General features: G+C 44.5%; 1 protein-coding gene across 1 annotated transcript; it reads right to left on the bottom strand.

Annotated features, from left to right (window-relative positions):
• Positions 1-4248: 4248 nt before the first annotated feature.
• T265_07339 (hypothetical protein) lies at positions 4249-13527 on the bottom strand (the record flags this gene model as incomplete). The annotated part of the gene is made up of 4 exons (XM_009172838.1): positions 4249-4435; positions 7448-7671; positions 9635-9786; positions 13324-13527. 4 exons carry the CDS (start codon positions 13496-13498, stop codon positions 4336-4338), a joined length of 651 nt encoding a protein of 216 aa, XP_009171102.1.
• Between the last annotated feature and the right edge of the window lie 318 nt (positions 13528-13845).

Genomic DNA, 13845 nt, shown 5'->3' with positions numbered 1-13845 from the left:
GAAAAAAATACTTGGGACTATCCTAAGGGGAAGGACCTATTGATTACAATGGGAACCTGAATACGCTATTCAGGAATATCCGTGCCACCCTGGGACGTTACGTGTTCAGCACCGGTATTTGTTGTATCCGCCAACCCAGACCAGAGACGGCCTGCAAGTCTACGAGGCAGGCGGCAAAGAGTTACAAATAAGTTGAGCCCCTCCCATAAGCTGGGTTGAAAGAAGGGCACCAGGTTCATCGTCTTGTCCTGGAAGAAACTCTTATATTCGGTTGCAAACAACCTCGAATTGTGAGTAAAGGTACTTCTTAAGAAGGATGGATGGAGTTTTCACACTCGGTTTCATCATCCCTGTTTGAATGCAACCTCTAGATCGATAAGGGTCCCCCAGCGAGTCACGCCTTAGCTTGGCATATAGTGAATGAGAGGTTTAAAGGACTGGGTGACCCAAGATGGTTCGCTCACTTTGTAGAGTTCGGTGGTCTCCGTGTTTAGGGGATTTTGCTTTACTTGTTTGTTTCGGTGTAATTCCCGGTTCACGGTTTCCTACAATTTTTGATAGGAACTCAAGCAATGTGAGAAGATGGAGTTAACAGTGATTATCATTTGTACAGCCAAATGACTGGTAAGTCTACGGAAGTTTCTACTGCGCAGTCTTACCCGACAAGTTATTGGCCCAGGCAATGGAGTCTGGGGACATTAGCAGACTGGGTTCAGACTACTCGGGCAGGAAGAAGTATACCAAGGTCACAAATACATACTGTTAGCTATAAAAAATTTGAGTTCGATTCAAAAATTTTGATGTTCAGCATTGATGGGCCATGAGACTCTGGGTTTACAGGCTCCGGCAATTCAGCAAATTACTCAGAGGGACCCTTCTAGCAAACGGAACAATGCGACAAGATGGACCACTCCGGTCATTCACCTTACGGGAATCGCATATGTCCTTACCATATGGTGGGTGACCTTTGGGAATATGATATAGTTTGTTCTCCTAGATTAGTTGGGCTTTGTTGCTCGTTTTCTATTTTCCAACAGTCATCCTTCGAAAGAAAATCGCAATATACACTCTCCTCTTTCCCCCATAAATGTACTCAGGTTTTCTCTTGTGATCGAAAACCAAACTTCTGCTGATTCTGACAGTCTGTGTTTTGCAGCCCCGCTCAAGTCCCTCCCCCTCAAGACCACCTTCACTGTTTGCGTTCATTCTTCCCAGTCCACGGCCACCTGCGTTCTTCCAACCGACAATCCCCTCACTTGCTTTCCTCGCAGTTGAAGAGTCCTTACAGTCCCCAATGCTCCCTATATGGTTCCGACCACTATGGCCTCTAATTCAATTTTCAGGTCACTGGAATCTGTTTTCAACTGAGATCTCAAAGATGAAACCCGCTCACTTGGAGAATTCAGTGATCCAAACAAAACCCCTGTCATTCCACTCGGGTGTCAATTTAGCAGACGTTTTTTCTCTTCTTCATAACTTACCCAATTTCTAGCTCGTGACTCTGACAGAGATACAGACGTTGCGCACATCCTGCACCTTCCTGCATCAAAGTCTTCCGACTGTGCTGCTTCCTTGTTCATTCCTACCACTGTCTTATTTCGCCCCAGCCTTACCACCTCTTTCCATCGATGTTTGTCTACTGCAAAAGAGTACTTTCGGCAAAATGGAATGACTTTGTAACTGTCTGTTCTTGGGATGCTGTACTAGCAAAATATGCACCTGCATTTTCGAACAAAACTGGTTAAGGTTTTTACGAATAGCAGTCCTTTTTATCTCTCACTGTTTCAAACACCTTAAATGATCTGTCAACCGGTTTCATCAGGCATGTCTCCAAGTAGTGGGAAAAAAATGATCACTTGTTACACAGACGGTGAAACGACCCCTTCCTATACGTTCACTCGGGCTTCCTTGCTGCCAGAAACCCTGGAAAAAGTCTATGTAGGTGAACCCAAACAAAAAGTTGCGAGGCGAAGGATCAGGAAGTCGCCTGTGCTGGGGGAGTGCCAGATCTTGCCCTTCCTTACCTCCACAATATCCAACTAAATTTCACATGCACCAATTCCAGAAGACCTAATTTCCATAAATCCTCCGCTACTGAGTTCCACCCTATCCGAACGCTATGGTATGGGACGTTCATAAAACTATCGTTTATTGCTTGTAAACCCGTAGAATTAGATTAATTCAATCTAAAACTTATAGATATGTGCACGTGCCTATGATTCCCAGATATTTTTACTCTTCAACACTTATTCAAAGAAACATTCCATGAGACAAGCGGTGACCCATCCGATTCCAATGGCTCTCACCGTTTTACACCAAAACCCATGCTTTATCAAAGTAACGAAATCTGCCGGACTCCCGACAAGATGAGCGCCTTGGTGAGGATTAGTATGGATTTCGAGCCGTTCGCCTGCTTATGTGACGAACCTCCAGTTCATACTGAGGACTCATTTGGTGAAACCGATGCTGTGTAGCTAGACATACCAAAGGCTTTTGACCGTGTTCGGTATGATGGCCTCATTGCTAACCTTTCGTCCTTCGGGCTATGATTGAGACCCAGTTTAGATTGTTAGTCTCCTTCACAGGCAGGTACACTTCCACGACGCACCCGGTAACCACACGGACTTTAACGTGGAAATGTTTCGTTGTATCGTATTTTCTCCGATTCTATTTTCAATTTGTCAATGTCGCGCCTTCCTCAACATCTGCCCGTATCCATTCATTCTCTGAGGATTCTGAGCTATTCACTTTTCTATTCTGCACAACGGGTAGGGACCAGCCACTTAGGTCAGGATCGCTCCGTTCCTATTATCGTATTCAACATCGAAGGCTAGAGGGTAAGAACAAGCGAGGGAAATACAATCCAGACCACTCATTATAACTGGTGTTCATATTTTTATTTGATAATCAACTCTCGAGACTTCGCCCTCAATAAACCTGATTATCATTCCTCTTGCCAGTATCAAGCAAACCCTTACTGTCTTTCTCCGGTAATATCTCTTGGTCCGACCACGTAAATCTGTTGGCCCCAAGAGCCTGCAAAGTACTAACCCCATTCTACGTTCAAAGGGGTTCTTTAACTTGACTGCATGCAAGCCATGCACCTTATGTATGACCTTTAACCGACTGAAATGGCCTGTCTTCTGGCAAAGTTTTCCGTCGTTTTTAACCGTTCCATTTTCTTTTGTGAAAAGTCACTGCTCCCAAGCGACTACCTCTTGTTGTCGGCCCAACATCATTGGCTTTAGCAAGAACACACGATGGGACTTTCCACCTCTTTCCCCAACATCTTCATACCACGAGAAAATATGTAACATCCTAAGTAGTTTTATCGTATCAGCCTCGTGTTTTACAGCTGGTTTTAACGGTATCCTTAGTTCAGCGTATATCCTGCATTGTGATCTTACTTCTTCGCGCAAATGGCCAAGACTGAATCCTTTATAGATGGGATAGAAGGACTGACGCGGGGGTTCAATTAATAGGCAAGGGTGAAAAAATATATATACAGCAACAATGTGACCGTGAGACTCAATAACCGAGGGACTGCAATGGCATGCTCACAGGGTGAAGCGCCGCCGAACGGTGTCACTATCTTGCGATGTCGGTCAATGAAGCAAAGATCAGATCAGGATGTGCGCCGACTCTAATTCGGATAACCGAGCTCGGGCCGGCTTAGGGACATCAGTAGAACCGTCTCATTCGGAGACCACGAGGGACAGTCATCAAAATTAAAGTAAGCACTATCTGAGACAGCCGGCTTGCACCGAAATAGATGACCTGACATGTCGGACTGGCACGAAATCTTTCAGCCACATGCAGGAGGTGAATTCGTATCACGTCAGGGGTATGCTCATGTCAGACCTTATAAATGTAGGTTAAAATGAACGTGAGGCACGTGGCCATAGTCAAAGATCAGTAGTGGAAGAGTCGATTCCGGATGATAATTCCACATACAGGAATCGTTTGTACAGGGTAGAGGATGTAGTTTTACCGTATGAGTGTAAGTATATTGGGCAAAAGAACCACTGCGACGCAAAGCTTATTCTCCACACGTTACACAGTGATTACTACTCGCACTAGTCAAGATACTCATCTGCACCTATCATCAGCCTTTAATTCATTACGAACGGCTTTTGTTGAAATCCTTGGACAGAGGAGTAACCCGCAAAACAACCCGATCGCGTCTAGAGACAAACTCCAGCCGTTGCTAAGCTGGTACAAGAGGCAGAAAAACAAGTAATTTGGAGTGGCTGACATCAACCTGATCATTAGATACACGCAAGGGAACAAATTGAAAAGGGGACAGATTCCAGTGTCGCTATTTAAAATCTTTGATTAAGAACGTTTAGGGAAGCCTCGCATTGGACCGGACATTCCAGAAGCCGCTTGATACTGAAGTTGGTAGGCCAGCGGATGAATTTTGAAACCAAACAACCTGGAAATAGGAAAATAAAAAGGAGGGAGGCGTGCGAAGCTGGAAGACCCTGCTTACTCGTTAGGAAAACGCTGTCAGCTTACGGAAACCGTATTATAAACACCAAACAACAGGATTTTTCGGAATACTTTGGTTCCGCCAAAAAATCTGTTTATACAGTGAAGCGAGGTCCTAATGAATTGGTTTATATCCTTCCAGCGGGGTTACTGTAGACAGACAGACAGACAGACTATATTGTCTGTTGCCGTGCTCTACGTTGTATCCTGTGTAATGTCAGCAACAATGCTGAGGCATTCAAAGTAGACAAAATTCTCCCACCTCATTGCGGGCTGGTTGCTGCACGGTAAGACAACGTTCGGCGCCGGCTGTCAAGGGTAGGCCACGGCTTATCACGATCAAATGCGGACTCGAGATGAATGCACCTAACAGGATGTCCCATTTTGAGCTTCGAGATCACTAAACGGTTGATACGGGAAGAGCTTCAGTCAATATCACCTGTTTTTTATCGCTATTGCTGCTGAAGAATTAAGCCAGCGCTGTTTGTTCCAGTAGCAAATCCTGCGCCCATGGTGTCGTAATTCCAACCTATGCAGTTTCCTCATCAAAGAAACGGAGAAAAGCATCGGAGACGACGGTCTAAACAGTCTACTGAGGTTGCACTGTAACGTCTAAATAACCTGAAAAGGTTTGTTACCAACACGTCACCACAGATATCGCGCTGTTGTCACTCCACATGTCTGTTAGCACGATCTCTTAATCAATGTTTTTTTACTCGGACATCAAATGAACACATGTTCGGTAAAGCAGTCAGCCGAACACAAAATATAGGTAGGAGTAAAATCCGAAGTCCTTTGGATCGATCTGATGAATGTGAAGCACCGCGAGTACCAGGGGGTTCATTTGGGTTGATTTTCAAGATATGGATGTATTGTTCTTTCGGTTAGTATAAAAATGTTATGAACTTCATAGCTACTTTGTTCACCGTTAATTCATTTCCGTTCCTGGTCAGCTGTTAATCAATGATTAGAAGTGAACACTGGAGTTTGCAAGAGTATTGCTGCGATCAGCCGGCGTAAAAGAAACAAAGGAAAGAAAAAATATTCATGGCGAAATTATAGGGTCGCCTCGTACGATGCGGTCTTATCGAAATCGGCTTCGGCAAGATTTTCTAGATTTTTCTTTCCAAAGCCTTCACCAATCACCTCTCCGTGCTTTTAATGTATGAATAACATCTTAGCTGCTACATGTTTCAGGAACGCCGCCAACTCAATCTTAGGGCAACAGGCGTTTGCATTTTTGTACACCCGCTGTGCCAGTATGTTGTTCGGGTTATTAATCAAGTGCAGATCAACAATAAAAGTTCCCAATCCAACAGCATCATGAAAGGGAACAGAAGTCCCTTCAGGAGGATATGAGAAGCGTGTAACACCGCACTGTTCTATTCAGGTATCTCAAATTCCAAGCATCAGATGGGCAGCATTAAGTGTCATAACGTCTAGATGTGTGCATCGGTCTCCTTAACGGGCCGGTTGATCGTGACCGCATTAGGATTGTCTGTCAACAAGCATTGGTGAATATCGTCCGAACCGGACAGACGAATGTTGGAATACGAGTCTAAATACGGACCAGCGCTTCCACATATATACTCATAGCTTACAGGTGAAATGGCTCCAGAAAACAGGCAGTCCTCTAGCATCGGGTGTATATGGCATATCATCACCATAACATCTTCAATACCGATGCTTCGTTGCCGTACAAACATAATTTATTTGAAAACCTTAGTGTGGAGGAAAGAATGGAAGTGGATGAAGAAGGGACCTAGCATTAGCCTACCACAATCCTCCAAGGTACCTACACATCAAGACACTCAATCAGGCAATCTGGATAGAAACCAATAACAAGAACGTCAGTTACATCACTTAGCAGCGATATCTTGCAGCGCCTCTAACCATGTATATACGGACCCCATCCTGGAAGCTGAATCACACCGAAAACAACCAAAATTCTTGTAATCTCTTTCATATTCTTCTGCCAGGTCAAAGACTGACCACCTCTCTGCTTGCATCACTCTGAATTGGATATGGGAGACAGCACTTTCCTTGGCATTATGTGGTTTGACCGGCATTTTGTATAAAGTGTGGTTAGACTGTCCACCACAGTTGACTCCCTTTTCCAGAAAGCATGAACTTATGTCAGCAACAACGATTTGACTTTCCACCGGATTCAGGTTGTATACGCGACATCAGCAACGCAGCGGTAATGTGCTTTGGCACACTACGTCCATAGGGGCTGACCGAAACTGAAAAATGCTTGGCATGGATCATCCCCGGACCACAGCCTCGTTAATAAAACGGGCGGTAGCATCCATCAGACGCAATTATTCTGGATATCAGTGAATGATGAACGTAAGTGGAGGTCAGAAACCTGACCGCATCATCTACTGAGAACAAAAGAGAGACAGAAGAGCCTTATAAGAGTGGCGAAAAATCATGATGTTCAAGTCCACGTTCGGGTGCGTTATTCTATCCCTGTCACATTAACTGCACCTGTTATTTTAAAACTTCATTCTACTTAGTCCTTTGCTGTGTATACATTCCCTCCCCTGTACACACATATACCCTCTTCCCTTTTGACATTCTCGCGTTCTAGAACTGCAAACAGAATGAGGGAAATGCTGGTACCGCTACTTAGTAAGCTAGTTTATTTGTCTACCAGAAGAACAATCTGCCAGTCCCTTAAATTTAGGTGGACCAATCCACTCTAGAATACGAAAGAGCAGGAACCTTTGAGCTTGGGTTCTTTCCCAATTGCTCCAGGATTCAAGCACCTGCCTGGCAATATATCAGTCATTGTGCTTCGAATTAGCAGGACGACAGCAATACGCCCAGCATACCACAGCCGAAAGGCTAGAGAAACGCAGAGATCCGTATACTGTTCACGTCCAAACAATCCTCACTGCATTAAGTAAGCTGATGTGACAAGAAGCTAATGGTAAAAAAACGTCTCACCTACCTAGCAGTGAACTGCTTTTGCGCTCGTTTAGGACGATATTCCGGATGAACGAGAAACAGCATATGAGGGAATCCGGTACCGAAATATGCGCCATCAGTGTAGTGGTGACGAGTCGACTTTGGAGAGTACACATCTTGACATCTTGGACAGTAGATTTTCACCATAGCCTCTCCGGGAACGTCTGATAAGCCGATGGGAAGACACGGTTGGCTTTCACAATATACCTAAAACCAGCATGGTGTGGAGAAAAGAAGGTGAGAAAAGAAAAGAGCGTTCAAGACCAAGATGAAACGGTTACCCAGGCGAACTGGTCAGCTCACAAGTCGATAAGCTGCCAAATGCGATTACATCATAACCGATCAAGAATAGAAAAAAGCTAACTCACACGGAGAACATCTGATGAAAGAAACCAACCTGCATGGCGTCAAGGGAACTTTTTCAAACTTGTTTTGAACGGAGTTAGATTTTACTGACCCCTCTCATTTCAGAAGGCATCTGGAAACTGTGAGGGATACCTATGTCTGCTTGTCGTAGTCAATATATCTTCATCTATTGGGAGGGTAAGGGTGATTGAAAGTCCCCTTCGGAATTATATCCAGCAGGACGACTTAGCACGTTTCCCATGGTTCCAGAACAAAGTTTACATCCCTTCAGCAGTACGTTGCGTCTAAAGGAAGCTAGCGAGTCCTCAGCATCAGCAGTGGAACAACAGCACTCGCTAATCTTCATGTTAACAATCAGACTGCACCGATTGTTACCTTGGAAAACGAACAAAAGCCCCGTTTTAGGTTCAAATTCAGCTCAAAGACAAGCGGTACAAAGTGGTCGACAATTTTTGCCACAAAGTAGTTGTACAAAGTATGACGGGCAACCCGACCAGGGAGTGTGGGGTTGAAAAATCATAAGGTTGGATGGTCGTACCTGCCGAATGACAGTGTATGCTGCTCACCACTTTGAATGTACAGTTGGGTGTCAGGTAAGGAAGCAGGGACAGTAATCCATCAGCAGTGGAAAATTGCTGCTTATCTGTCACACACCCGTATGGGACCGATTGGGAAGTCATCTTTTCAGAGGGGTTTGGTAAACAATCGGTGGATTTATTGCTGGGCAACGTTTCGCTTTTGACACAAAAGCTTCGTCTAACCAATCCATCGTAAAGCTTAGTCATCCTCACTAATCAACAAACAGGGACATCAGACTGAACACCCAGCACTGATCACGTCACTAGTCATAAGGAATCCCACGGATTGGTTCCCTGACTGCCTTAAAACCCAATCAACCTACTTACTTCCTCACTTGGCCTGACGAAGCTTTTGTGTCAAAAGCGAAACGTTGCCCAGCAATAAATCCACCGATTGTTTACCAAACCCCTCTGAAAAGATGACTTCCCAATCGGTCCCAAACATTTTCCAATTGATTGAGGGTAGAAGCTTCTTGCGGAAAGCCCTATGACCCCAGAAAAAACGCCTACGAACGAGACGCACACCCTTCAAAACTACTATAATAAACACGCTGGTCTCACAATACACACTGTTGCGGGGATAAACAGTGTTCTTCGCGAACATCACCAACGTAGGACAACAAGCGAATTCTAGATAAGCAGTTCGACAAAGATCGACCACGCACCATGTCCTGTGCATTTTCCAACCACGCGCAAGAGAACGACGTGGATAGAGTCTACAAGGCGCAATTATTTTATGAAGACATGATGGCTTTCACTTGGCGTTAAAAACAGAGCAGAGAACAGGTGAGCTGCGCTATAGGATTACAAAAGGACTTTTGCTCGGAACTGTTATTCTTTCGACGACAACCCATCTACCCGACCATGAGAACAGAAGGGGTTCTCTTTGAAACAGGCAAGCGAAACAGCAGTGAACTATAATATCCCTAGTGAAGCTATCACATGTGGCACAACCGTTGGTGATGGGATAAACTTCAATGAAAACGCACTAGTTATGGCTAGAAGTCAAATCTGGACAGAAGTTGGCTTAACCAGAAACCTTCAGTTGGAGGTCAATACAGAACGAAAGACATGGGAGGATATGAATCTAAGGTCTGGACAAAAAATGGAGATCATGACAGCAGCATTCCTGGATGAGTAATTCTGATGGGAATCAAGAATACGAACATCACAAGAAAGAACTGGCTCAAAGTATAAATAAATCAGGGATATGCAGTCGAACTCACCCGAGGACAGCAACCGAAATCACCCTGCTGCCACTTCGCCACCATAACACATATGCCACGGTTGGTCAAGATGTATCTTGCGTGAATCAAACCATACAGCATTTCTGCAGCCTGTTCAACCAAGTCTGTATTGTCTTGGTTATCAGATGGATCTAGGAAATATTTAGGAAGGCGAAAATTTGTAAACTGGCACCCGAGCATTCAATGAAGCACGTTAACTGTTTTCCAGTGAATAAGACGGTAATCCAACCAACTACAAGCAGTTTGACGACACAAAATCATAGACACGGGCGTCATCCTTGTCCTGAATATCACGAAGCATGATTCATAAGAACAACAGCTCTGATTTACTTCATTATATTACCTCGTGAGGTGATGCGAATCTGAGTGATCCTATTGTGTCACCAACTGAAAGTTCAGACCAACTGTTCGCGGTGAGTGGACCGTATCACAACGTAAAAATTTATGTTAGGTACCTTATACACAAAGGGATCAGCTAGTGTGCATGAATTCGCCCGAAGAGCATGACGGAAAACGCATTACCGATGGAAAGGTTTACCGTAAGATGGCGAATCTGAGTGATCCTATTGTGTCACCAACTGAAAGTTCAGACCAACTGTTCGCGGTGAGTGGACCGTATCACTACGTAAAAATTTATGTTAGGTACCTTATCCACAAAGGGACCAGCTAGTGTGCATGAATTCGCCCGAAGAGCATGACGGAAAACGTATTACCGATGGAAAGGTTTATCATAAGATGGTCAGAAGAGCCGAATCTTCCTTGAGCGTATGTATGTTACATGCTCCCCGCGGTATGAGTACTTCTTCTTACAAGTGGGAGTGAGCTACAACAGCTGACTTTGACTCGTCTTCTGAAGCGAATTTCAAAATGGAAAATCATTGAAGGAAACACATTTTAAATGTATAACTCGTTTGTATGAAGGCACCGTAGGACTGTCTCGTCCCTATTGGGTAGCTGATCATGCATACACAGGTTCGAACCGCGGGACGACGGGTTACTGTTATTACAATTCCGAATGCTAAAATCACTTAAAATACCTTTCAACTGCTTTAGGATGATGCCTATGACGATTCCTGGGGAAGTCATATGTAGGAATCCTGTTCAGACATCCCGGCGATACATAACCAAGCCGAATCCCACAAGTGAAACACCCAATAAATATAGAGACATCCTGTTCAGACATCCCGGCGATACATAATAACAACCAAGCCGAATCCGACAAGAGAAACACCCAACAAATATAGAGATGTGGGAGTTGTACCCAGTCTCGTGATCGATAGAAAGCAGAACTGGGGGTAGTCTCTTCGGACGCCTGCCGCCCTCGATAGAGCTGATCCTGCGAAGATGGAAGGAAAACGCGAACAAATACCCCCCCAGAGGCAGCTTTGGGTCGATTAAATTAACGTTGTCGTCGTATTTACCAACAGAATGATGAAAATACCACCAATGTTCTGGTAGACAGGGGAATGAGGAAGGACACTGATGAGAGCTGAAATCCAGTAGATTTATCCAGGCGTTGATGCTGAGACCGTTGGGTCTATCTCATCTCAATTCTGAGCAGCCGGCTTTTAGTGGATGAAGTCGATTAAGACATTATCCACTAAATCAGTTTCGAAGGGATTTATATTCTAGCACCGTTACGGTATGGTGTCCAGCATACAATGTCCATACACTGGATATTTGGGTTTTTACAAAAATGCGACTCATACAGCGGCCTTTTTTCCGGGGAACTTTCGGGCCCTTGCAGCTCACAGAGTGAAGCATCGGTTCTCCACGGCGATGTTGCTGTTGTCAGTGACAAGAAATTGAAGTGATTAGCAGACGATTTCGTTCGACAGGAACAAAAAAACAAGTGAATCGGTACAGTGCCCCTCTGAATAGGAACCTTCTTTTTAAAAGGACTACTTCGACCCGGTCCCGCGAACTGTATCATCTGATTGATGGTCCGAATGTCAATTCACAGAAGTGACAAGAAAATTTCGGCGATTTTCACCGAGGTTCACTTTCAAAAAGTAGGTTTGAATATTACTTGGTATAACAAATGATTTTTGTTCAGATTTACTTGTTAGCTCCGGTGCGCTCCTGACACTGCCCAGTGAGTTTGACAGCCAGGTTTTTCGTAAAAAACAGGTAGCCCCGCAGCCAATGTGTAATACAGCAACTCACGATGTATGCCGTAGAGTATGAGCTTAAACACAACTTATCTGGTTTCCCTAAAAAACCATCCAGCTGTAGCACCCTTTCGGTGCCTAGCTGCCATGCCGCACGAAGGAGGCACGAGGGCTGGGATACTGCCAGGTTGCCCAAGCCTAGACAGGGAAGTCGAGAGTCAGAGGTCGGGTTCGAACCACGGACCTTCCGGCCAGTAAATTCGTGCTCTAACCACTTGGTCCATCTCGTCCCCTAGTCGATGGTATAAACAATCCTAAGTACTCTGATGACAACTCACATGTGACTCAACTACATCGCTGAGTGTGGAGAGCAAAGTCAAACTTGCTTGCTATCCGAGGCTCAAAAAACATTCCGGCCTCCTCGTTTTGAAGGCTCGTTTACTGGTATATCGATAACATGAAAAAGTCAGCCGATGCAAACCCATTCCTTGAAGTGCGGAGCAACAAACTTACTGATGGGGTACCGAGTATAATCACTCTCAAACCAGCCAGTCACTACGTAGGCTTGCTGAACATTAAACTTTGGAGTGTGGTCTCTTTTTATGGTCGGCTGTACGAAGAAACATGTGCGTGATCAGTACGGGTTACTGGAAGGTTGTGGGCCATTAAACCTCAGATTTATAGAATACTGACTACGGAGGATTAAATAACACACCCTCGAAAGTGAGGCTTAGGAGGACATGAAGAACATGTGGGGTGTATAGAGGCACCTAAGAGGTTTTTCTGCCTATATCATGCAATTATCTCCCGTACATTTCAACAGCAGCCAATGGAACAAGGATGCATCACTGAACATAATGCAAATATAACGCTGCCTGATTACCAACCGGACAAAGGTTTTTGAAAACCAGACGTCTATGTTTGCCTTGAGGAATCAAGAAGCTCGTTTCTTATATTATTGTACTCAATCAAGCTTGGTAGGCTTGGGAAAAGTACGTCTGTTGCTGCTGGATATTTGTGCGTATATCCACGAAACTCCTCAAAAGGAGATCATCCACGCTGAGAAACATCTTGGTTTACCTGCCGGGTGTTCATCACTGAGCAGCTTTGCTGTAATAGTCGTGAGAAATCGTTTTAAAATGTTATCTGCGATGGGTGTCTCAAGCAATGCATCGAAATTAGTAGCGGAATCTCAAATGCTTCAGACGGTGAACTTTGATCACTCCATAACCGTTTTTTGCAGCCCTATCACCCTCACATAATAAAAATACTGTTGTTGATAGCATATAAGTGATCTTCGTGTGGTTATTTTCTGAATACAATAAATATCACTGTGAGTAATTGGTCACGATTAAAGGGTAGGCATTATATACAAGTGAGATGGGGCTGCAGACTACCTATTGAAGGGACAGAGTTTGACCTTGGGAAAAAGACAGTGAATTCGGACACAAGCAACCCGTGAAAAAAATTCGTTTAGTTTGACGGAACGGTTTCATAACCTTATGACATCCCGGTACTTCAAGCTATATGACAATAGAATATGGACTTCAAACTTACCCGTCTCTAAGTCCAAAATCATATCAAGAGCCTCTCGGTACTCTGGAACTTGTTCCGACAGTCCAGTTAAATTAAATCTATCTTGGATATAATCTTCCTCTACTTCACAGAAGAACTCATTCCCACGCAAACCACAAAACCAAGAAATCCACGAGATCTCCTCGCTGGAACTCATAGTGTTGAATTTGCTAGATGATTCACGCGCTGAAAATGGTAAATGAAGCGTTAAACAACGAACAAAACAGATCTGACGCTTATATCATGGTTCTGTGACGCATCACGTTTTAGTCACGTGGTGGTTTCGTTTGGCTGCGTCCTGGTGTGATTAGTAGCGCATGTCAACGGGGACGACGGTCACGCATCTGAGGACTATGTCCAGGCCCACGAATATTGTTGTGCGGGAATACTAAATTTAAGGGTTTTCTGAGTTGTGCTGCGCCAAACACTTTTATCAACCTGATCATTGCACATGCAAGGTTCCCACCATACGTGCACGATACTCCCGATGTAAAGGCAACCAAA

The sequence above is a fragment of the Opisthorchis viverrini genome (genome assembly GCF_000715545.1).
Source record: "Opisthorchis viverrini unplaced genomic scaffold opera_v5_169, whole genome shotgun sequence".
Taxonomy (NCBI): domain Eukaryota; kingdom Metazoa; phylum Platyhelminthes; class Trematoda; order Opisthorchiida; family Opisthorchiidae; genus Opisthorchis; species Opisthorchis viverrini.
The sequence above is the reverse complement of the archived record's forward strand: the minus strand, read 5'-3'. Positions and strand labels throughout refer to the sequence as shown.